Here is a 23,548-nt window from a genome sequence, read left to right on the forward strand (position 1 = left end):
TGGGTGGATTTCTCTCCTGCTGGGCCTCTTTGAATCTCCATTTTTCATTCTGCTTGAATCTTGCCACCAGGTCGTTGTTTCGTGTGTGCTGAGGAATGTGTGTGTGGCCTTGATGCCGTCAGTTCGCTCCCGATGGGGCTGTCTGTTCCCTGTGCAGTCTTTTTGGCTCAAAGGCACACTTTATAAATAGTGCCATGCGTTGAACACGGGTGGGAAGCCAAAGCCCTGTAGCTTTAAATCTGTCAGCCCTGGCCCTTCTGTGCCTCTGAAGGAGATGCTGGCAGCTGAGGGAGCGGGCGCGGGCTGGCTGTGGGTGTGCTCCAGCAGCACCGGAGCCCTGCACACGATGCTGGGCTGGGCAGAGCCACCGTGGTGGCTCAGCAGGGGCCCGGAGCCCGCTGGGGCCAGTGGCGGATGGGGCCAGGCTGCCGGCTCAAGCAGCACCAGGCACCGGGGTGATGCTTATGTGGTGCTGCTGTGCCTGCCTGTGCTGCGAGAGGGACTTGTGTGAGCCTGCAAAGGTGAGAAGATGGGGGAGCACCACTGGAACAGCATTAGTTGTCTTATTGGGCTGTTTTGTTTAAATCCCCAGTAGAAGTTGACCTTCTGTAGCATCAGCCATGGAAATGCTGTTTTTCCCTCCAGGCACTGCTGTGGAGTCTCTGTAGTGGGTTTTTTACATACCTTTTCTTCGTTTCGGAACCTGGAAAGTCTGAAAACGGCTCCTGCCTGAGTGAGTGTTGCAATCTATAAGCAAGATCTAACGTGGTGCCGCTTTTTGGGGCTTTCTGTTTTGGTTGTTTCGGGATTTGGCTTGTGTGATATAATGAATGATGGAAGAAGGGGCTAGGAATCACAGCCCCATCTCAGAGGGAGGCGTTTGGATCGGTGGCTTTTTAAATGTGACTTCTTGGTTTGCTGTTTTAGCTGTGCAAAATATATTTTTGGGAAGTAGTAAACAAACTGCAGAATCATATTTTTCCTCCAGGTAAAAATAGAGTAAGTGCGTACTGCTTCCCGTGGAGTCAGTGACCTTCAGAAATGAATAAGTACTTTGCTTTGCTTTAGCTGTGTAGCTCGGCATTGCCCTTTCACAGCCTGAATTAACAGTAAGCTGTATTTTCCCCCCACATTTGTTAAATATTGAAGAGAGACAGTAAGGGCTTTGACACTCTGCTCTCCAATGCAAAACAGAAGATACTTCTCTGCGAGCTGCTGCAGTTAGCTGTCCAGTGCATTGTGGCTCTGGTGTTTGAAGAAGCAAGAAATACAGGATCCAGACTTCTTTTTGCCATTTGCCTTTGCCTTAGATGAATGTTTGCCTGGGGGGTTTTTATCATCTGCAGGAAATGTGGCTGAGAAGTTGCATTCTGTTAATGTTGTGTTTGAAGCATGTGTGTGTAAACACATTTATTTAATACACTCCCTATTTTCCTTTGGGAAGATCCAGGTCTCCCATGCTGGGACATGTACTTTTTCTCACTGCATTTATTGGTCTTCATAACAAAAGTGACACATAGGTAGCTTTTGGGAATGGCTCTGTTGGAAATGCAGAGTTGAAGCAGTGCAGGGCGCTGGGGTAGGGCCCCGAGAGCAGAGGCTTTGTTGACATTCCACATTCCAGGCTGATGGATCTGTATATTGGCATCTCAGCATGTGTAACATCAGGCTAATACATCACCTCTTGAGAGCTGGGGAGGGAGGCACTGAGCACAGGACACCCTGTTCTGTGCTCTCCAGACCAGATATGGACCTGAGCAACTTTTCACCCTGTGCTGTGGAGATGCTGCTGCAGTAGGGTTTGTTTCTAGATGGAGCTCTGGATAAGGCTTCTTGGTTTTTACAAGAGTACTGAAAGCAACATCGTGATTTCAGTATTAGGTTAATTCTATGGATTTCTGGACAAGTGCCCTGTGGCCTTGCTCTGCCAGGTGCTTGGCATTCCTTGAACACATCTTTCTCTCTGATGCCTCATTGCTTAGTGTTTTCTTCTTAGGTTTCTGAAAGCTGCATGTGTGCAGCCCTGGGAGTGTGCATGTTCTTGTGCTGTAGGACTGCCCTTTGCCTACATTGCCTCTCCTTGCCCTTGACAAGCTTCATTTGCCACTTAGAGCAATCTTACAGATTTATCTGCTGCTAATGTTGGAGCATCTACAGCACTGAAAGCTAAACCCCATGCTACCTTTGAACAGGAAAGGAACCTCTAAAGCCTGTTCTGTTGTGTAACTTTCTGGGAAGCAGCATGTTAGCTGGTGTGCTATGTGTATGTTACAGTAGAAGGGCTTTAAATAAGAGAACAATATGTCAAGAAAGGCTATACAGGAATGACAGCCTGTGTTCACAGGAAAAATGAATCTGCTGGTTTGAAATACTTACATCTTATGTATAAACTGTTGACTGGATGAACTGCTTCCAGGATGAATTTTGGTTACAGGCAGGCTGTGTGTTGTACCTTCAGCTAAAAATAAATAAAGAGAAGTAAATGTCGAAGTGCAGTTGCTGTGCTCAGGTATAGGAGTCCTTCGGACTAAATATTTGGGGATGACTTGCATATTCAGTAGAGAAACCTCTCCTGAAAAAGGGGCAGCAATCCTTGCTCTGCCGTGAAGATGTTCTGTACAGTGATCACGCAGACATCTGTTCTCCCAGACTCCAGACCCAGTTTGCTCCGTTCCTTTGCAAGTCAAATTTAACTTGCAGTCTGAAAATTAGGCTCTGTTCTTTACAAATGAGTGTGTAAGGTGCAATAATAATCTGTATTTATCAGATAGCGGCTGGAAGCATAAAAAAACCCCAGCAAACTACCTTCTGGGAAGTGTTAGTGATTAATTTTTTCTCTTAAGGTAAGGAGATGTGATTCGGACATACTGGGGAAAACAACCAGTTTAAAAAAAAAGGCAAAAGCCCCTGACATTTGACATAGTTACTTTCTGATAAAACCTTGTATAAACTTGTTTCCAATTCCACCCTCTCCTCCCAGTTCCTATACTTAATTTTGTTCAGCTTTACCTCATTTCCTATCCTTATTATTGTAACTTCTGGCCTGATTGGCAGCGCCTGGATTTAAAATCTGCAGCTGCTAAAATAAACATCCATGAATGTTATTTTGGCCACATCTTTTGCAGTGTCATCCTTTTTCACCTCAAAAGTCAAGGTCCTACAAGCCCTTGTGTATAATTCAGTTCTTCCCTATTTTTCCATTCAGATTGTGTACTTGTTCCCTTGAACTTGCTTACCCATAATGACTTACTTACCTGTAATGTCAATGTTACTGCCCCATTTATTCACCCAGCACCGCTGGTTTTCTTCCTGACTGGTCTGTACCTTTGCAAAAGCATTACTGAATCGGAGCACCAAGCCTTGCTGACTCTTCTGCATTCAGAAGTACCTTTTCTCAAGGTTTCAGAAGTTTAAGGTGAAGAAGGTACAGTCTTGGGCAGCAGTTGGAATTTTAAAAACAATCGAAGGGGCCATAGACATGATCTTCAGGGAGCTGGTACACTGTGCTGTGCCAGTCCCCTTCTGTCTCTGGGGTGTAAATAAACACTTGCAGGCAGAGCTGGTGCCTGGTCCTGCATGTCGCCGTCCATCCAGGGACACAGCTTGAGTGATGCTCTTCGCCTCAGCACACTGTAGACAGGGATGTGTGTGTGTGAACTGCAGGTGGGAAAGGTGTAAGTTAACTTCAGTTACCTCTTAACCAGTTAGTGGCAGCATTCGCACAGTGCCCCAGGCAGGTTGATTCACACAAGGGGAATGTGTGGAGCTCTCCTTGATGCTGCAAGGAATGGCCTGACCAGCCCTAGTACTGCACTGAAAGAGGCTTCACTGCGGAATAGGTTATGTTGGCTGTGATGGATGCTGCGTGCAATTCTTTCTGTTACAGCAAGTACAGTGTCACGTGGCAACGGTGTCTTGTTGACACCACTGACTGCTGACGTTGAGATATTGGTCTCCTTTGGGGATTTCTGCTGCTGAGAGATAGGAGTTTGATTGCTTTATGGCTGAACTTTGTTTCTGACACTTGAAACAGCAGATGAAGTCATGTAGAATAGTTAAGGTTGGAAAAGACCTTAAGGTCATCCAGTTCCAACCCCCGTGCCATGGGCAGGGACACCTCACACTAAACCATGTCATCCAAGGCTCTGTCCAGCCTGGCCTTGAACACTGCCAGGGATGGAGCATTCACAACTTCCCTGGGCAACCCATAGCAGTGCCTCACCACCCTTACAGTAAAGAACTTCTTCCTTATATCCCATCTAAACTTCCCCTGTTTAAGTTTTAACCCGTTACCCCTTGTCCTATCACTACAGTTCCTAATGAGGAGTCCCTCCCATCTCCGTATCGAGCTAGGTGACAAGGCCAGGGGAGAGTCACACTGCAGCTGGCTTTACCAGATACCAAGTTGTGGGTGAGGGTTTGTACGTGTGCCTCAGCCGTGGCTCTCTGTGTGTTTCTTTGGGCACTGGTGCCAGCTGAATCAGTCCCAGGTCACTTTTCCTTCCCGCAGTGTTCCTGCAGTCCCACGGGTATGTGCAGCCTCTCAATGCACCATGTTTGGGAACTTACTAAGAACAGAAACGTCACTGAGTTCCTTGTTGCGGGGTGGTTCCCTTGGCACCCCCACCAAAGACAGGGAATGCTAAACAGCCCTCAGGTCTCCAGAGCTCCATTGCCCTTTGTCAGGTACCTGCCAGTTCCTCCTTTCTGTGCAAAGCGAGGCCATGTGGGAGCACACACCTGGCTCTGGGTGATGTGCAGGAGCACACGTGTCATAGTGATCATCACTCATGATCATTTAACTACCATGAGTAAGGTATAAAGCCATTTCCTTCTGTTCTTACCAGCAATAGCTGCTATCCAGGACAGGCAAAGAGATTATATTGGAATTTTTCCTTGTCTTTTTTTCAGGGTCATTTTTCATTTTTGTTTTCTCAAAGTGCTTTTTTTTCCATAACCAGGATGATCTTCCCACCATTTTGAGGGTTAATTGCCAGCAGGCAAAGGCTGTTTACCTCTTTTAGAAACCCCAGTTACAATCTAACCAGTGAGCCCTACTATGAAAAATACACAGCAAGACCTCCTTGAGCTGCCCATCTGTCTGTGAGCTTTCCTTAGCCAGTTCACATTTTCTTTTGGATTTGGGAGTGTAATAGGGACAGCTCAAAGCAGTTGCTAGCAGTGATGATCAGCAGTTTCTGTGGGTAAGTAGATGAAAGCCTGTTAAAACGCAAAGCTGCTATAGTTTCTGGAGGTTCAGTAGGCCAATGAAGTGTTGCAGGGTAACTGCATGGTGTGTCATGAGGAATTGCGCTGTGCCTGTTCTTTGTTTTTCTTCTGTATTCTTGGCAGGAAAGCCAGGGCAGATTTCACATAGTGCAGGAGCATGTATGTGCACTGGGCACTTCCTGAGCGAAGGTGCAAGGTGGATGCTGTAACCGCAGACGTGGTCAGATGCAAAGGATGCTCTATTTTATTTTCCTCCCCTCTAATTTTTATTCCCCAGAAGGTGTTACTTAGAGATGTTACCGAAGAATGGACTGTTGTGTAACCATGCTGGCTCACATGCCTGCCCGTGCCCCTGCATCTCACTGTCCCACCAGCGAGGCTGCTGGCGATGGTGCTCCAAACTTAGGACTTTCTAATGAGTCTCCCAGATTTTTCTGCTTGCATCACTGTCCTGCCTTCAGCAGTGGGAAAAGGAAACAGCACAGCTTCTGAGTTCCTTTGTGATTAGTGCTGGCTGCCGCTCACTGGGAAGCATGGTTCATCCAGGCAGTTTGCGTGGCGTGAGCTCCCTCCCGGGGCTGCTCTCACGGTTGTCATTCCTGGCTCCCTTCTCTCACCTTGCCCTAGATATTTTTTCTTCCAAGTAACATAATGCTTTTCAGTCACATTTTTAAAGCTCCACATAAGGGAGGAGAGGCAGGAGCTGAGACGTCTCCTTCCAGTAGGCTTGCTTCAAGTTCTGCTGTTTGCCCAAGCCAGCTGCCCTGCTTGTTTAAAAACCAATCCATCCTGTTGGCGACTGGCCCTGTGGTATGCGCCTTTGCTGAAGTAGTTTTCAAAGAAGGGTGAAACACCCTTAAAGGAACTGTTGCATTTAATCTTCAGCAAAGCCAAAAGGCAGATTCTGGGTTCTTTTTGGGTTGCAGATGTATTGCAGAATAGAGACATCAAAAACCTTTTGCAGGAGGGAAGCCCTGACACAGTTGAAATTCTGGTAGCTTGGTAAGATCTTGAGGGGGAAGAAGCATAAGGGCCTCACACGATGCCACTTGGCTCACTGGGCAGCTTTCAGTGTCCCTCCTGGCAGGTCAGGCTGGTCCACTCCAGCTGGGCTGAGTCAATGTGCTGGAAAACTGTACTGCAAGTGAGATTGACTAATTGAATTGTAATCCATATTTTTAGACAAACATTGAGCATTACAGTATTTAATTTACCAGCATCTTTTCAGGACAGATTGCCAGTCATCTTAAATCAATAATATGTCACCAGCGTTTCCCAGGGACCCAGTTTGTGCTGAGTCTTCCCTTTCTAAAGCCTTGTCAATACAGAGAGAGTACTTAAATTGTCTCAGTTCTGTTCCAGAGCAGCACTTTGTCCAGCCCTTTGCTTTTTAATTGGAAAAAACCCGTCTTGCTATTCCAGGATAATATCCACACAGCTGGTAATTAAAGTAATTATCCCAACATGGTTTCTTCTGCTATGGCTGTTCTGGTTTCTGTCACAGGCATGGGAAGATGACCTGAGGAGATGCGCTGAAGTCAATTGACTTTAAAAGGGGGGAAGAGAAAGTCTGTACAGAATTTTCCTCAGAAAGACGTGTCTGAGAGGAAGAGTGTTCTATTAGTGCAGCATACAGTACTTGTACACACATGCTAATCACACCCAACCGGGAGTAAGTTATGCTGATAGAAACTCTTTATTGCAAAGTGATGTTAAAGTCCCATTAGTTCTACAACACTGAAATGTGCAGCTTTCATCTCGGAGCAAGATCTGTGCTGTGGCAGAGCTGACAGCCCAACATGATCTGCAGAAATGTTTGGTCTGTGGCACTGGTCAGTCCCACTCTTGCTCACCCATATCAGTGCCCAGGGCAAATACTGGGGGGGGGGGAAGGGGGAATATTTCAAATTTATTTCTGAAAAATTTGCATCACATTTGTGGGTCTTTCTTCTTTCCATCTGCTGTTTAATACTAAGATTTCCTTCCTCTGGAGCAGGCACAGGTTGTTACAGAGGGATTGATAGGGTCTTTCTGAGAAGGCAGCTTGTTTTGTAAGGCAATTAAGAGGAGTAATGAGATTGTATCGATGTGCTGAATGGAAAAAGCCTACGCGCGGCCATACGGATTAGGGCAGGCTGGCGAAGCAGCAAATGGGCCTGTGCACTATTGCGCGTGGAGGACCTGAGGAGCACAAGCTAGCAGTGATGTACAGGTTGGCACTGTGTATGCCCTGTGCGCCCAGGGTCTGTGCTTCCTTCTAGGCGATACAAAGAGATTGGATCAGTGACAGTCCTGGGAAAATCTTAATGAAATTACAGATCCCAAGGAGGAGTGTCTTACTGAGTGTGTACTGCTTTGAAATATACTTGTGCCTGGATCCCAGAGACAGCATGTCCTCTGTGCAGTGCTAATGCCGTGCATATAGCTGATCCCACTGATTAATGTGAATTCTCAGCACTAGTTTTGCATTAATCCAGAGAGCTGGGGTTTCTACAGCTTAACCTGCTTCAGAGAGCAGCTGATATTTCTGCAGTCACTGCAGACTGATGGCTGATACTCTGTGGTTTCCAGCCAGTGAAGTCCTCTAAAAAATGCATCAGTTGGAGAACCTTGCTGCTGGGAAGGGGCCTTGCTGACCTGCTCAGTGCTGCCAGCTGCTGCGGGGCCTTGTGGCTGTTGCTTTAGATGGAGACTGTTGGGAACAGGGAGAGGGTGCAGTTAATTCCAGTAGCATTTTTGGTTTGTGCAGTATATATTGACAAGAGAAATATGGAAATGAGTTCTACATTTGGGGAGTGAGCTGTGAGTTAGCTGGTAGTTGTTTTAGGAGTAAGGCATGAGTAGTTGTGTGAATAGAATAATCCGGGGCGCTACCCCGTGTTTAAGAGGAGCTGCTGTGTCCAGGGGGAGCAGAAGCACGCACCATTACCGCTTGTTTGCTGGGCGAATCACAGCGGGTTCGTCCCACGGGTCCCAGGGCCGTTTGCCGCGGCCGGAACGTGCGTTTGGTCTGAATTCACCGGGAGCAGATTTCCCTGCGGACGCCGGCTCCGGGCCGCCGCGGGGTGGCGCTGGCGGGCGCTGGGTTCTGCGTCCGCGTCTGCCCGGGCCGGGGTTGCCGGGCAGGGAAGGGGCGAGGCCTCCCACCCGGCACGGGGCGCCCTTCTCGGGGGCGGGGCCGTGGTGCTCAGCGGAGGGCGCGGCTCCTTTTCGGTTGGGGCCGGGCTCAGGTGTGGTGGCGCAGCCATGCGGGCGCGGGGCGGGAGCCATGCACTGGGAGCGTGCGCTGCTGCTCCGCCGCAACAACAAGGTACCGGGACCGTTAGCGGAGCGGGAGACGTCGGGGCTCGGTCAACGTGCGCGGTTCTTGCGGGCTGGAACAGCGCTTAACTTGGGAGGGAACAGCGGGGTTTGTGCCCTGGCAAGTGCCACCTGCCGAGGCCCCTGCTCGCAGGCTCGCCGCTCAGGAGCGGGCTCCGGGGGGCTCTGTCTCTGCTTTAAGCTCTGGCCGTTGCAGACCCTCTGGTTTCACGTTGCTTTCGTGCAGTAGGTAAAGCCCCGGTAATAACCGGGGTTTGCCATACACTGATGTGTGTGGGTTTTGCTCTTCCACAGTTACCTTCTCTGTCTTTACTCACCAGCTGACAGAGCTGATGGCCTCGCACCAACGCTTCAGACAACGCAGCCTGCCAAACGTGGGTGCCATGTCTTTATCTGTGTTGAGTTTTTGGTTGTTTGAGGCCATTAAGCTGCCTTAAGCACAAGAGGTTTTGCTTTTTTTCTCAGCTTTTACTGGATGTCTGTAAAGCACATGAAGCTCGGTTGGTACCATGCCCTGGGCAGCTGAAAAAGGATGCATTTCCGCAGAATTACATCTGCTTGTCAAGTGTGTTAGAACAAAGAAGGAAGGGGTTTATATTAGTGAAGCTGGTGATTAGCACTTACATGTCTCTCTCTCCTCACCTAGATTGAGCGGTTGGACGTGAGCAGCTTAGCACAGACCTCCAGTGCCGTGGCCTCGAGCACTGATGGAAGCATCAACGCAGACTCTGTTGATGGGACCCCAGATCCTCAGCGTACAAAAGTGGCTATTACACACCTGCAGCAGAAAATACTGAAGTTGACCGAGCAGATCAAAATTGAACAAACAGCCCGTGATGACAATGTGGCAGAGTACCTGAAACTGGCCAATAACGCAGACAAGCAACAAAGCGCCCGCATTAAGCAGGTGTTTGAGAAGAAAAATCAAAAGTCAGCCCAGACTATCTTGCAGCTGCAGAAGAAACTAGAACATTACCATCGAAAGCTGCGAGAGATTGAGCAGAATGGGATCCCTCGGCAGCCGAAGGATGTCTTCAGGGATATGCATCAGGGTTTGAAAGATGTTGGAGCAAAAGTCACTGGCTTCAGCGAGGGAGTAGTAGATAGTGTGAAAGGTGGGCTTTCCAGTTTTTCCCAAGCCACCCATTCAGCAGCAGGAGCTGTGGTTTCCAAACCTCGGGAGATTGCCTCCCTCATAAGGAACAAGTTTGGGAGTGCAGACAACATTGCTAATCTGAAAGACTCCTTAGAAGAAGGCCAGGAAGATGGGACAGGAGGCAAGGCTTTAGGTGTTATTCAGAACTTTCAGTCAAGCCCAAAATATGGCAGTGAGGAGGATTGCTCCAGTGCCACATCGGGTTCTGTGGGAGCCAACAGCACAACAGGGGGCCCTGTGGGAGCTTCTAGCTTCAAAACAAACACTCTGGATATGCAGAGCTCAGGGTTTGATGCAATACTGCATGAGATTCAAGAAATTCGAGAGACACAGGCAAGACTGGAAGAATCATTTGAGGACCTTAAGGTTCGCTATCAGAGGGACTACTCGCTAATAATGCAGACACTGCAGGAGGAGCGGTACAGGTAGGTGTTTTGGTACTGTGTTTTGAATTAAATACTGCAAGTTGCAGGGCACCAGTCCTGGACAGGACTACTCAGCGGGCTGTTCCCAGCAGCCTGATTCAGATGGGAAGCTCTGTGGTCTTAGGATTTTGCTCTTCCTTCCAGCTTTGTCTTTTGTAAATATTGTTGTCTTGCTGCTCATCTCCCTTTCTGTGTAAGAAAGAAATAGCGAGGAAGAAAGGTTACTTTGTAGTGTTTTCAAGATACAAAGTTAAACAAAAGAGGTTTAGAACAGTGTCCCAAAAGGCCAGGAGTATATTGATGCCGTTACTGTTATCCAGACAGAGCATTTCCCTGCAAAAACCTTGCAAAGCTTTGGGTCAAGGCGAGAGGCAGGGAACTATGGTGGGCAGTATCCTGACCTGCCTCCTCCAATGCTCAGATCCGTAACTACCAGAGAAAGAAAGATCCAGCTTTCTTAGGGTTCTCAAAAAAAGACATGGTCTTGCCGAAACTAGACTATCCTCTTCCCTCCTGCACTCAGCCCCATAGAGGCAGGGTTCAATGAAATTGAACAAAATTAAATGCAAATATTGGCAGTGCTCTTGTCCTGGAGGTCACTTGGCTCTGGAAGTGGGTAATCTGTGTTTCTGTCAGCCTGCCCCTTGCTGAAAGGAATGGAAGGGCTGGGGAGTTGCTGTGGTACTGCTGTCCCTGATCAGGTCACAGAGGAGAGGTGAAGAAAGAGTGTGGTGTGGCAGCCAGTTCCTCCTACCACCTCCAGGCTACCCCCACCTTTCTGCCAAGGAAGGCAACCCATGGAGAGGTTCCAGGGAGCACTTTCGCTTTCCCTTCCTTGTTGGGTGGGAGAGAGCTTTCAGCAGGCTGCCCTGTGCTGTACATGTCTTGCATCCTCCCTGTCACACACTGGGAGCAAGGGCTTGTCCCCAGGCTCCAGAGGGAAGAGTTACCAGCTGCCCTTCTGTAGCCATTCAGGACACTGCAGTCTAAATCAGTGGGATTCTTAAGCTGCACTTCTTAAACTTCAGACAACTGCAAGGGGCCCAAGTCGTCATTCTGATGGAGGACAGCAGGCTTTTATAATAGGTTGCTTATGGCCTTTGTCACTTTGGCCAGGCTGTGAAGCACAACCTGCGAGGCTCAGCAAAGCTGCTGGGTGTGGGGACAGGTACTGTGTGCCACTTGCTGCATTGGTTTGCACAGCACGACATGAAGCTGCCCTGCAGCTCTTTAGACAAACTGGTGCCAGATTGCTGGAAAAACATTTGGAAAGGCTTAGCCTGATAGGATCTTGTAGAGACAGCAAGCTTTCTGTGTGCTTTGCAAAGCTTGGATAGACAAAGCCAGCCCAACACCACTTCCTAATCCTGCTTTGCAGCAATCAGCGATTTGGCTGAGAGCGGCGCCCAGCACAGCAACTTTGGTTCCTAGTGCTTCATTGTCACCAGGTCACATAACAGTGTTGTGCGGAGTTTGATCTTCTGTTCCCCAGCAGAGGGTCCTGTTGTCTGTTGTGTGTAGGTTGTTGTTTCCCACATACAGCAGCAGGCATTCATGGTGGAACACTATATGCAAGCACTGTTCAGCTGAAGGAGTGGTCTGAAAGTATAACAGAAGACCTTGGGGACTGATGTATGTTGTTGGCTAAACTGGTTAGTTATTCCCTGACACCACATAGCAGGGTTCATGTAGGTCCTCATGCTTGTGCAGTATGAAGCCTTATCTGTTGTGTGCTGTTAACCTTTACTGAGGTGAGCCTAGAGCCTAACCACTCACCAAGACAGCTTGGAGTGAAAAGCTTCCAGGAGAATCTGTATTTGGTTTATAAATGTTTAAAAAGATAGTAATTTAGACCTGCCATTTGGAATGTTGCTGTGAATTAATTAAAGGTATGACCTTTAAAGAGGACCAGTTAAGGGCACATGAAGTGCCCTTGTCCCTGCAGACTCAGAGGAGAGCAGGTAACTGCATGATCTGAGGAGCTCATGGGTTAATCACAGTGAGATTAACACCTTATTGTACAAATCTAGATTCTGGTTTGATACCTTCTATACTTTAAACCATCACTAAGATTAAAGCAAACATCACCCTGAGACCTGGAAGGTTAGCTGATATGTCTGAGGGCAGAGGGGGATTCTGCCTTGGTGGAGGTGGCTGGCTCCTGTTTCTCTGAGCAGGAACCCCTCTGTTCCCCAGCTCTCTTCAGAAAAAATGAGAAGATGGGAATGAAGGTTGTGGTTTGGAGCTGGGGATTCAAATTAATCTTAACTGGCTTTAAAAGCCAGTTATAACTTTGCTCTACTTCTGGGAAGCTTTCAAAAACAAGCACTGAGTTCAGTTAGAGCTTAAAAGAAGTATTTTGGAGAAGCCTTTACTCATAGGGCAACACTGAGTGTGTTGTACCTGGAAGCTGGAGCAAAGCAGGTGCCATGACATTTTCTGACCTGGTCTTTGTCCATTTCCTCTTTCTTAGATGTTTTTTCTTGCAGGTCCTGATCTTTTTTCCTTGTGTGTTTGTGCAATTTCTGTTTATCAGCCATGGCTCACTTTGCACATTTTCCGTGGCCGCTTCAATCTCTTCCCTCTCCCTGCTTCCAGACCTTTCATATCAATCTGCATAGCTGCTGGTTTGTGAGCTGGCTCCAGGCAGGGACTTGCTGGTGCAGTCACTCCAGTTCTGCCGCCCTGGTGCTGCGGTGTGGGGCTGTGCTGCCCTGCCTGCCTGCTGGCAGCATGTGCCAGCCCCGGAGCACTGCAGCCGGGCTGAGTCACAGAGGAAGGAAGATGCTGGCGGTGCCTTGGCCCTCATTGTGCTTCTTGTGCACCAGGAGCAGGCGCTGGGTTGCCTGTTGCTTATCTCATTGGTGGGAAGGTGCCGGTTGTTTACTGATACGAGCAGGGACTTTCTGTGCTGTTGAGACTGAAATAAAGTTCCTGCTGAGTATTTTCATCTTGTGTGTCCCTTCAGGAACCTGTTTGTACGCAGTGAAATCATGAGCTCATGTAGTTGGAACGTGGCCAGCCTGAGGGTTTGGGTTTCTTCCCAAGCCTGGTATCCTTGGAAAGGATATTTAGGTCTCACATGTTCCTGTCCACAGAAATCCATCAGCTGTAATGCTAGATGCTGGTGCAGTCATTTATCTGATTGTTGCTGAAGTCCAATTGTTGGACTTCAGTCTGTTCTCACATAAACCAGATCAATCCTCTGAGGTCTAGGGGGGTTGAAGAGGCCATGCTGGAGCGTGGCCGGCAGTGAGGGCAGCGTGTTGGGTCAGGCAGGTGCTCACCCAGCTGTGAGTTTCTTTACTCACCAGAATACGTACTGAGTGCAGATAAAATGTCATTTTCATCTCTTCTGTCTCTTACATATGCTGTATTAGTCATGTATATTACAGCTATTACTTTAAAATGCCATAAAGCCCTTAAAAAAGAATAAACGTGGTGGCCATTACTGTGTTTAGCCTTTCCCAGATAAGATCCCCGGTCCCCAAGCAGTGAGCCTCAGAGAACATGTGGAAGTCTGACATGGCTTTTTTGAATAGAATGTTTCCATATTTCACACTCCAGCCAAGCACCCACCTCTGATGTTCTCCAAGGTACTCGTGACAGTTGGCACTAGGCTTTTACGCAGCAAAGTTTCGGTGCAGGAGCATGTCAATCTAGAGGCTAGTAATACTTGAGGAGAAAATTCACATTTTAGCTAGTGGAAAAATAATTCTTGGACTCCAGTGAGGAATTTACTGGACGTAAAGTGGAATTCATCATTCAAGGCAGTGCAGTATTCACAGACAAGTTAAAGTCTGTTGCTTAGACTGGCACTCATGTTAGAGAGGGAAGTGTGAGTATAATCTTAACCCTCTTGAGAAGTGGTCTTTCTGTAATACCTCTGAATTAAATGTGAACCATCCTTCAGCAGGAAAACCCTGGCTTTGGGCTCTGTAAGTCACATGAACCCCTCTTAGCTTGTCAGATTTGAGCACCAGTAGAAAACAGCAAGGAAAACTTTTTCTGAATTGCAGATAATGGCACAAGGAGTGAAAAGGAGGTAAATGGAGGAAGAGTAATTTCAAAATCAAGTGTGAGAAGGGGGTGTGCTGTTTTGTTTTCTAAATAACCCAATTCCAGCAGCTCCCTACCACCAGTTTTTGAAAGTGAGAGTGGTTCTTGGGTATAAACTGCAGCAGCTCTGGGGTCGAGCAGGGAGGTGAAGCATGGTTCAGGAGCAAGCTTGTAGTCCTGCAGACAGGGCAGGAGCCAGGCCTCTTGCAAATAACACTGTACTTAAACTCTTGCCTATACAGATTTGCAGTGTTTCCTTGTGTTTCCTGTAGATTGAGGTAGTTTTGAAGTTGTGAAAATACAATTGTTTCTTGCTAGAGAACAGGATTTAAGCTGCCTGGAAACAGCTGCTTTCTGAAGGAAGGAGGTTAAAAGGCATAATCATGATATTTTCAGAAATGCTCAAGTCCCTTTTTGTGTAATAAACCCCCTTGAGATTTTTGTAATCTATTAACAAAGTGAATATATTTCAAATAATTGATGCTGCTTTTTGATGGGTTTACTTGTGGTTTCCTCTTGGTGGTTGGCAAGCTGGTTTGGTTTAAGTTGGGTGGGAACAAATGGCAGTATTAATTACCTCCTTCTTTAGCCAGTCTTTCCGTGGCTATTCCCTTGTTTGCAGCTTGTTGTTCCTGAGAGGTCAGTTCTCTCGTGTGTCCTCTCATTGCACAGCTCTTGTGGCACCTCCTGGCCTGAGCTGGGTTAGCTGGCAGCTGTCTCAGCCTCACTGCTAGTTGACCACATGTGTTTCATTGCTGGAAATGGTCATGCTATGGCTGACTCCTCCTTAGTTTGAAGCAATATTGCATTGGGAATGGAAATGGAAGTTCTCTTCAGGCTTTTCAATTAAAAACAAAACCCAAGACTGCTTTTAAAGGCAAGCTTTTGCCTACACAACCTGAATATTTAGCTTGTGGAGCACCAAAAAAACTGATTAAAAAAAAAAAACCAAAACCCAGAAGCAGGATTTTTGCCTTGGTTTTAGAACTTGTAATTAAATTCATCATTCTAGATAAATGTTGTTGATTCATTTCATATGCGTGTATATGAATTAAATTCAGATGGAGTCAGAGGGAAACTGAAATTAAAATGAGGAATTATCTCTTTGTTGAATTCCTTAGAAACTTCTCAGCTATTAGTATCAAGGGTCAGATGATAAGAGCTGTATGGTAAGCCTTTTCCATGCTGTTACAACAAAGAGTGGGAAAACCCCACGGCCACAGTAGCTGTACCCATTCCTTAGTTACTAGCACTTGTAATGAAGCAGGAGTGAGAAGCAGGCGGGAAGAATGGTGGAAGGGGTGATGTGGATGGTGCCCTGCTCACTGCTCCCAGCCTCTGGCTGCAGCCTCACTCTGTGTGTGTGTTACCTTTTGGAAGTAATAGCAATAATTGCCTGATTCTGAACGGGTATTGAAGCAGAAGTTACTTGTAAATACGGACTTTGAATTTAAAAAATGAAGCACTACATACAAATGCCAAAGTATCCCTAATATACTTTGAAAGTGCTAAAACAACAGGATGGAGGTATCATTGAAGTCAATTTAGAACTCCCTCAATGAGGAGCAGCATGGCATCTCTCAGAATTGTTGTAACTCAGGACTGCTCCCAGGCCACTCATAGGACCAAACTGAAAAATAAGCCTGCAGGTTAATGATTCATGTGCCCTCCTTGTGACCAGTGTGATGGTCTTTGATAGCTGACCTGCATCATTTGTGGGAGATAAAAAATAAGTCAGATATCCATGTGACCTCACATGCAGAGATCAGTCAGGGCTGTCGTGTTCTCTGAGGCATCATCACATTTCCTGTCTGTGTCATTTCTGTGCCTGCACTGTTCAAGTGTAGATGGAAATGCTTAAGAGCTTATGGTATTAGAAGGGAACTGTTGGCTTTACACTGAAGTTTGGGGAATAACTTGCTCTATTCTAATTCTGTCCTTGACAGTTGGTATTTAACTGCTGTGTTTTCCCCCAGGACAAACACTGCCTTACCTGGTAGAAAGGATTTCCTTAATTCCCAGTGAGAGGGCCTTACACTGTAATGCACATGTGTGTAATGACTGAGATGCCACAAAGTTGGCAGTAAAAAGTCAATGATGATCATTGTTTGATTGTTACTGGTGTAACTTTGTCATCCTCCTCTCATTAAAGCTACTGTACTGTGTGTCATTTCTAGATGTGAAAGACTGGAAGAGCAGCTAAATGACCTGACTGAGCTCCATCAGAATGAGATCCTCAATTTAAAACAGGAGCTGGCCAGCATGGAGGAGAAAATTGCCTATCAGTCTTACGAGCGAGCCCGGGACATCCAGGTGGGTGACAGAAGCAAGGAGACTCAAGTCCTGCCTTCAGCCTGCTCTTTCTGTAGCTCATTCAGTTTTGAAAGACTTCTGTGGTTCAATATTTGATTTTAATCCTCGTAGCTTTATTGCTAAACTCCATATGGAGAGTTCTGTAAGGGCCTTTATTCAATCTCTGACCCCCTGGTATCTCTCCAAGGAACTTCTCCTGTGATGGCTGTGCCAGTGCAGCAGCAACAGGCTCACCTGCAGGGGAGCCTTCCCCTCCCTCCAGAGCAGTGGTTTTAATTCAGGTGTAGCAAAGTGGAAGCCTGCAGCCGTGTTTTGCACAGATTTTGGAGGGCCGTGTTTGAAAGCGATGGGACGTGACCTAAGCACCTTTTTTACAGTAGTGTTTCCACTAAGCAGACCCTATGGTGTGTTCCTGTGTCACTAATTTTACAGCAGTGGTCACATATAGCTAAGGGAAAATGGTTTTGGGTATCCACTGCATTGAGTCAGAAAACAATTATTTCTGCTGGTTTTGCCCAAACAAGGAGGTGTTTTTAAAAGAGAAATTTCTTTCAGTATGCACAAGACCAAAGCTATGGAAACAGAGGTAATGAAGTTGTAGGGTTTTCCACAGAGCAAAAGACGTGGGAAATAATCTGGGCAGATGCCAAATCTAAAAAAGAAAGGCCTGTTCAGAAATGGGTCTATCATCCATTTTAAGTGCTTGTTGTGCTAGTTTTAGCAGGCATCTCTGTTCTGATCGCTGATGAGAGATATTTATAAGTGTGAGCAGAGCACTGTGGGCCAGAGTTCTGCCTCTTTCCAACCCCTCGAGGTGCTGCAGCCAGGTGATTTCCTCTGCAGACACAGCAGGCTGTGCTTTTGGCACACTTGTAGATCCAGCTGCAAGTCCAGTTGAGTCCATGTCCTTCCAGGCTGCCCGTGGTGAGAACTGGCTGAGCAGTTTTGCCCTGTGCTTTCATGGGCTGTTACTGAAGAGAAGCCCTCATGGTTCATTGACCTCCACTGACATGATGCAATCACAGAGAAATGTAACAGGTGACAATGACCTTTAAGATGAGGTTAAAGTAAATCAGTGTCTGTGGACATTGTGCCATGGCCTCTGATAGAGTAAACAGGAGCCTTTCCCTTGGGGGAATGTTACAATACTCAAGTTTTGTTCTCCTCTCCAATTTAACACAGCAGGAAGAAGAAAGGTTCAAAACTTAAACTGAGGTGGGGATTTCTCAATAGTTTAGTCTTCACTAAAAGCGCTGAATCGTAAAGCAGGAACTTGCAAATGGGGTCAGACTATTCCTCAGCATTGCTGGGGAAAAGGTTAAGTGTTGAGTTTTCTTGCATGAAAAACTAGTTAAGAGCATGGGCTGATGCTGCAGAGGACCAGAGTCCTGGTTCCTTTTGCAGTGATCAGTCTGAGAGAGACTGCTGCTTGCTGCAGATTTCTAGATGTTACCTGATGGTGGCCTTTATGTCTGAGAAAGGTAACACTGAGGGAGCGTTAACGGAAAAGTTGTAACTTGGTATCTCCAAGAGCAGAAATGTCTCACTGCATTAATTGCCTTAAAACCTCTCTTCTCCCTAGCCCACCCACTGCAAGTCATCAGTGTTGTACTGTGGATTGTGTTGGTCCTCTTGAGGTTCAACATGGTGAAATGTCCATAAGCAATCACCCCAAGTCAAAAGTTTAGAGATGTTTTGTCCAGGATAGTCTCTTCCTTCCACATAGTTTTGGTTTGCCTCTTCCTAGAGGCAGTTTCCTAAATCTCATGCCTCGTACCCATCTCCTAGACAGCTTCCTTCTCCAGCCCTTGCAGTGTCACCCAGAGCTATGGCAATGCCACACCATGCTGCTGTGCAGCCCCAGCCTTAGTACTTCTCAAACCTTTCCCTGAGCTCGTGCTCACTAAGCAAGCAGAATGTGGCCAAGCCTTTTTGGTTAGTTGTTTCTGTTGACTTAGTTTTCTGCCAGGTTGACTAGAGAATTGAATGGGCTTACAGAAGGGTTGGATAAACACAAGCAAGGAAAGTGATGAAAATGGGAGGCTCTGGGAACGTGCATCCCAGAAGAGGAGGAAGAGTGCTTGCCAGACATAGCACCTTTGTCCCCTCAGTGGTCCCTTGAAACCAAAGCAGAAGTGAGCAGCCCACCAGGTAACACCCCCCTTTCTGACAAAAGCTGATTGCTGAGGGCTGTCAGCATCCTGTTCTCTCTGGCTCCCATGGTAAGGCAGGAAGGATGGTAAAGTCTCAGGTGACCACTGCACCACACATGCAGGGACAGGCAGCCAGCTGACAGTGCAAAGTGGCAGCTGAAGCTTTTAAGGAAGCCTGACTTGTACCCAGCCTGTCACCTTTGTCAAGCCTCTCTGGTGTAAATGAGATGGTGCATTGCAGACTGCAGCACCTAGTTGAGGGGCTCCTCACCCTCCTTGGCACAGCTTCCTGCCCTCCTGCTGCAGGATATGAAATCAGTGCAGTGACTCATGTCCTGCTTAAGGAGGGTGGCCCTGGTCTGGCCTTGTTGGTGAGGTCACAGCCATGGGCTGGCACTGTGGAGCACTGGCAACCCAGCTGTGTGTTCTTGCTGGCAGGAGGCACTGGAAGCGTGCCAGACCCGTATCTCCAAGATGGAGCTGCAGCAGCAGCAGCAGCAAGTGGTGCAGCTAGAGGGGCTGGAGAACGCCACGGCCAGGAATCTGCTGGGGAAGTTCATCAACATCCTCCTGGCCGTCATGGCCGTCCTCCTCGTCTTCGTCTCCACTGTGGCCAACTGCGTCGTGCCCCTCATGAAGACTCGCAATAGGACGTTCAGCACTTTATTTATAGTGGTTTTCATTGCCTTTTTGTGGAAGCACTGGGACGCCATCACCGGCTACTTGGAACGGTTCTTCTCTCCCCCCAGATGATGGCGGCAGGAATCGGCTGCGTCGCGTCCCCGGCGCTCTTGGTGAGCTCATGTGGCAAAGATTAGTCAGCAGCTACTGCGCTGAAGTTTTAAAGTGTCCGAGTGAATTTGTTTACATTTAGAATAACGTTTTTTCTCTGCAAGACGCATTGCAATAGTATTTTTTAGATTTTACTCAAGAACTTTTTGGCGAGAATCCTGGATAATTTTTATGTAGCATGGTTCTCTTTGGATGCAAATCTTAAAATTCTTTAAAGTGTACAAAAGAAATAAATAAAATACAGAAATTTGGAGCATACCAATGGGCAATTTAAATTGTGGCTTGAACTACTGTACTAAACCTGTCAGGAAGAAGAGAACGTGGTTAGCTTAAGATGCGCAAAGCTAAATCTAGTGCACAGCCTTGAATGATGGTACCACAGCAAACCTGTAACACTAAACCTTTACTGTGAAGTCTGCTCACATTCCATGTCCAAATGTATGCGTTCAGAGTGGTTTCTTTCCTTAACAAGAGAAAAACAACGACCTGTGGATCTCCTTCCCAGCTCGGCGTCTGGGTTCGCCATTTGTGCTAACCTGACTTACAATAACTGTCTGTAAGGCTGCCTAACTTGGCTAAGCAAATGAAGTGGAAGCCTCATGCCATACACAGTAACTGCACAGTCGTGCTACAGTATTTTGAAGTAGTCCTTGAAATACTTACCTTTAAGCAGAAGCCCTTGGTCGCACTTTTAAGGTTTTTTTTATATGTGTATAGTCACAGATTAAAAAAAAAAATCCAAACAGCATACTTGAAGAGTGTAATACTCCAACTCTCAGTGCTTCCTTATTGTTTCTAATAGGAGTTTTTATTATAATTATTATTATTATTATTATTATTGGGGTTTGTTTGTTTTGGTTTTGCGGGGGGGTTTTGTTGTTTTGGTTTTTTTTTTAAGGGGTTGGGGTGGTCATTACTTTTTTTTTTCCTTTTTTTTTCCTTTTAAATAAAGAAGTGATGTTTTTAAATGAAGAAATGCGTGAACAATTGTGAGCCGTCTTGTCCTGAAACAGTTTTGAGGATGGCAGAGGGTAGTTTTTAGTGCCAGCCTAGCAGGAGTGCAGCGCTGTTCCTATGCCATTTATCTGCCTCCTGAGTGTACAGATGCAGCATCATGAGTAACATGTCTCCACCCATTGTTGTCATGCAGGGCTTTTTTCCCTCTTCCCTTTTCCAGATGTGAAGGAGAGTGTGTTTATCATTTGCTTGTCATCAGTCAATCCTGGCCTCAGGATAAGAATAAGGAATTTTTGTTCATTCCTTCCTGGGGAAAAGACAGGTTCTTTTAAGGAAAGAAATACTAAATCAACAGCCCACTTAAAAGAATGGTTGTCTCAGAATTATCTTATTTAATTTTTAAATAACCCCCTAAAAAGTGAAACCAAAGTTTTCCTCCTGTCAGGCTCTGGTAAGATTATTTGTGTGTCTGTGTCAAGGTCTTTGTACACTGTATTTATGTGGTATGCCATAGAGAGCATCCTCTTTCTCAGCCACGGGGGCAGGTACTGGGTGTAGATACCTTTCCAAGGCTCTAAAGGAAATGTCAGCTTAACTGTAACTGTCACATCCTAGCAGGTCACCACCACGTGCTGGTGGTGGTGATCTGCTGGTACTGGCAGCCACGCTTCGTGTGCGGGGAAGCTGCGTTCACTCTGTGCTCGTTTTTTAACTGGTGTCCCTTTCACCAAGCCAAGGTTCAACTTTGTCCCCATGGAATCCAAAAAGAGTCCAGGATTCTCTTTCAAAGTTAGATCTTATCTTTAAATTAGGACTTACTTTTCCTTCCTTCCAGGCTTAAGTTCCTTTTAGGAACCAAATGTTGCCCAAGTGACCTAAACCAGTTAAAGTCATACCTATACATACATGGAACATGCACATCACATGTAGGCACACAGAAGCCTGGGGTTTTGTGCTGTGATGCAAATTGTGGGTTCTGAGAAATTCCCTCAGAGTAGGTAAACAACTTTGAGGGTCTCTGATTGCGAGCAGGGATAAGCCCTCCACCATCCCACCATCCTTCTCCCTTCAGAGATGCTGTGTGTTGTGTGTAATCACAGGAAACTCAGGTACCTCCTCCCCAGGGACCCCAGCACCCACCTGTCACTATGTGCACTGTCTGCTCCTGTCCTACTTAAAACACAAATTGCCAGTTGCAACTGACTCAAGCCAAAAATAATCAGCTTTCTACAGAGTTGTAGATAGAGCAAAGATTGCATAAATATTCCCTCCCTCAGCCATGCCTCTAGCTCCAGGGAGATTCTGTTCTGTTTAGTACCCTTCTTGGGCTGATTCAAGGGATACAGGTAGCTATCATTTTCCTGTTATGTAGTTTTTATCAGAAACAAAGGTGTGAATAACTCTTAAGAACTGGTTTGGCACATGACTTCGTTGCCTTTATTTCTGAAACCCTGCCTTTGCACCCATTTTTCTGAGATTTGATCACTCTAGAATTGCTCAAGCAGGAAGGAGTTGAGAGCCAATGGATCTGGACACACAGTGCCACTCGTCTGTAGTATTTGAAGGAAGTGTTTGTCCCTCCTTTTGTTTATATCCTAATTTAATTTAGTGTCTGAACTCTGTGTAGTCTTCAGTAAATACCACTTGCTACTCTGCCAGAAGGCGCAGGCTTAATAGAAACATATCACCTCAAAACTGTTTGGTGAAGGCCATGTACATATGGTTCTGGACAATGTCTGTCTGTCTGTCTGTCCCTTTCTCTCTCGACAGTTTCTTCCATTCCAGAAAGTTGTCTGCAGTAATGCCATTATGATGCTGCATCCACTTCTCATATCCCAACACAACTGCCATGTGTTTCACCTTTTGCGTTAGCAGAATGTTTTGGGGTTTTTCTCCCTCTTCAATTTGAAGGTCTGTGATGATTTCTGATAGCTTAACAATGGTCATATTGTTGGAAATGTGATTCTAGCTTTAAAGCTCCCTTTCTTTGTAAGTGGTTGTGTTTGCTTTCTTGATGAAGCATTTCTGGATGATGTGTAGAAGACAGTTCCGCTACGGGTGGGTGAGTGTGCGTGTGAGTACCTTTCATTAGCCTTCCTTATGGATGTAAACTTTTTAGTGACCGTCTCTGAGTTGCAGAATGTTTCCCAAGACATTTTGTATTCAGAGTTGAAACTATTCTGAAGTTGCTTAGGTATGTTTAGCACATAACAACTTGGCTTATAAAAAGGGAAGAAGAAAAGAGCTCAAAAAGCAGCAGCTTTTCATCAAAATTGGGGTTCAAATGAATTTCATCCATTTCTGTCAATGTAAAGAACAAAGAAAATCTTGATGCAAAAAAAAATTACCATTTTAAATTTTACCAAGTTTTCTCTCAGGTTCATTAGTTTAGTTTAATGTTACTCAGCATGCTCACAGCAAGTACTGAATTGGGCTGTTCCAATCCCGTGAGTTCAGATTCAATGTTGACTTCTGTACGTGTTGCACTGGGACAGAAAAACACTGTCTCTCAGCTTTGAAAATAGGGGGGGGTATTATTATTACTATTAAAAAAGAAGCAGCATTATAGCAGAAGAAGCCAAGCTACAAAGGGGTTCAAGATTGGATCATCTTGCCGGTTTTTAAGTGAATTCTGAATATGGCTAAAGAGTTAAACCTCCTGTGTGTCTGTGTTGTGTATGCCAGGTGGTATAGTAGTAGGCAATTGACTTAGCTGTAAGTGTGGTTTAAAAGTGTAAAAAAAATAAGCAGAAAACTCACTTGCACGGGTTGAAAAGTACAGAAATGACACTTGTGAACGTAACACTGTAGTTATAGATCTTAAGCTGCTAATTGTTGAGAGAGATTTACATTTGTCTTGTCTGATTGTCACAGATTTATCTGTGACACTTTTACTGTATATAAAAAACTTTAAATAAAGACCTCAGCTATTAATACTTGCCAGTCTGGATGTTTCCAAAGGGATGGGGAGGAGAGAGGGTGGTCAAGAAGGAAGTGGGGGGTGTTAAAGCTGTGTGAGCCCTCAGAGCTTAAAATCTGAGCAAGTTCTCCATAGATCCTGTCATCCAACTCCATCCTATAATCAGCCATGCACCACCATTGGCTGCGTTGTTTGATCTCTGCGGGCAGAGGAGGAGGAAGAG

The 23,548-nt window shown here is 46.2% G+C and overlaps 1 protein-coding gene across 12 annotated transcripts in view; it reads left to right on the forward strand.

Annotated features, from left to right (window-relative positions):
- Positions 1-23,339, forward strand: part of TMCC1 (transmembrane and coiled-coil domain family 1) — an 84,761-nt gene extending 61,422 nt beyond the window's left edge. For 8 of the 12 annotated variants that reach the window (XM_062636028.1, XM_062636019.1, XM_062636104.1 and 5 more), the window contains 3 exons: positions 9,197-10,131; positions 16,368-16,503; positions 19,095-23,339. In XM_062636028.1, the coding sequence (XP_062492012.1) occupies positions 9,197-10,131; positions 16,368-16,503; positions 19,095-19,409 (1,386 nt within the window). In that variant the 3' untranslated portion in view covers positions 19,410-23,339. Of the gene's footprint in view, positions 1-281; positions 522-8,452; positions 8,540-8,787; positions 8,925-9,196; positions 10,132-16,367; positions 16,504-18,461; positions 19,063-19,094 lie in introns of those variants that run through there. The other 4 variants (XM_062636055.1, XM_062636063.1, XM_062636072.1 and 1 more) reach the window with 4 other exon arrangements.
- Positions 23,340-23,548: the final 209 nt, after the last annotated feature.

The sequence above is a fragment of the Pezoporus occidentalis genome, unplaced genomic scaffold, assembly GCF_034315485.1.
Source record: "Pezoporus occidentalis ecotype Australia unplaced genomic scaffold, CSIRO_AGI_Poc_V1 ctg114, whole genome shotgun sequence".
Classification (NCBI taxonomy): Eukaryota; Metazoa; Chordata; class Aves; order Psittaciformes; family Psittacidae; genus Pezoporus; species Pezoporus occidentalis.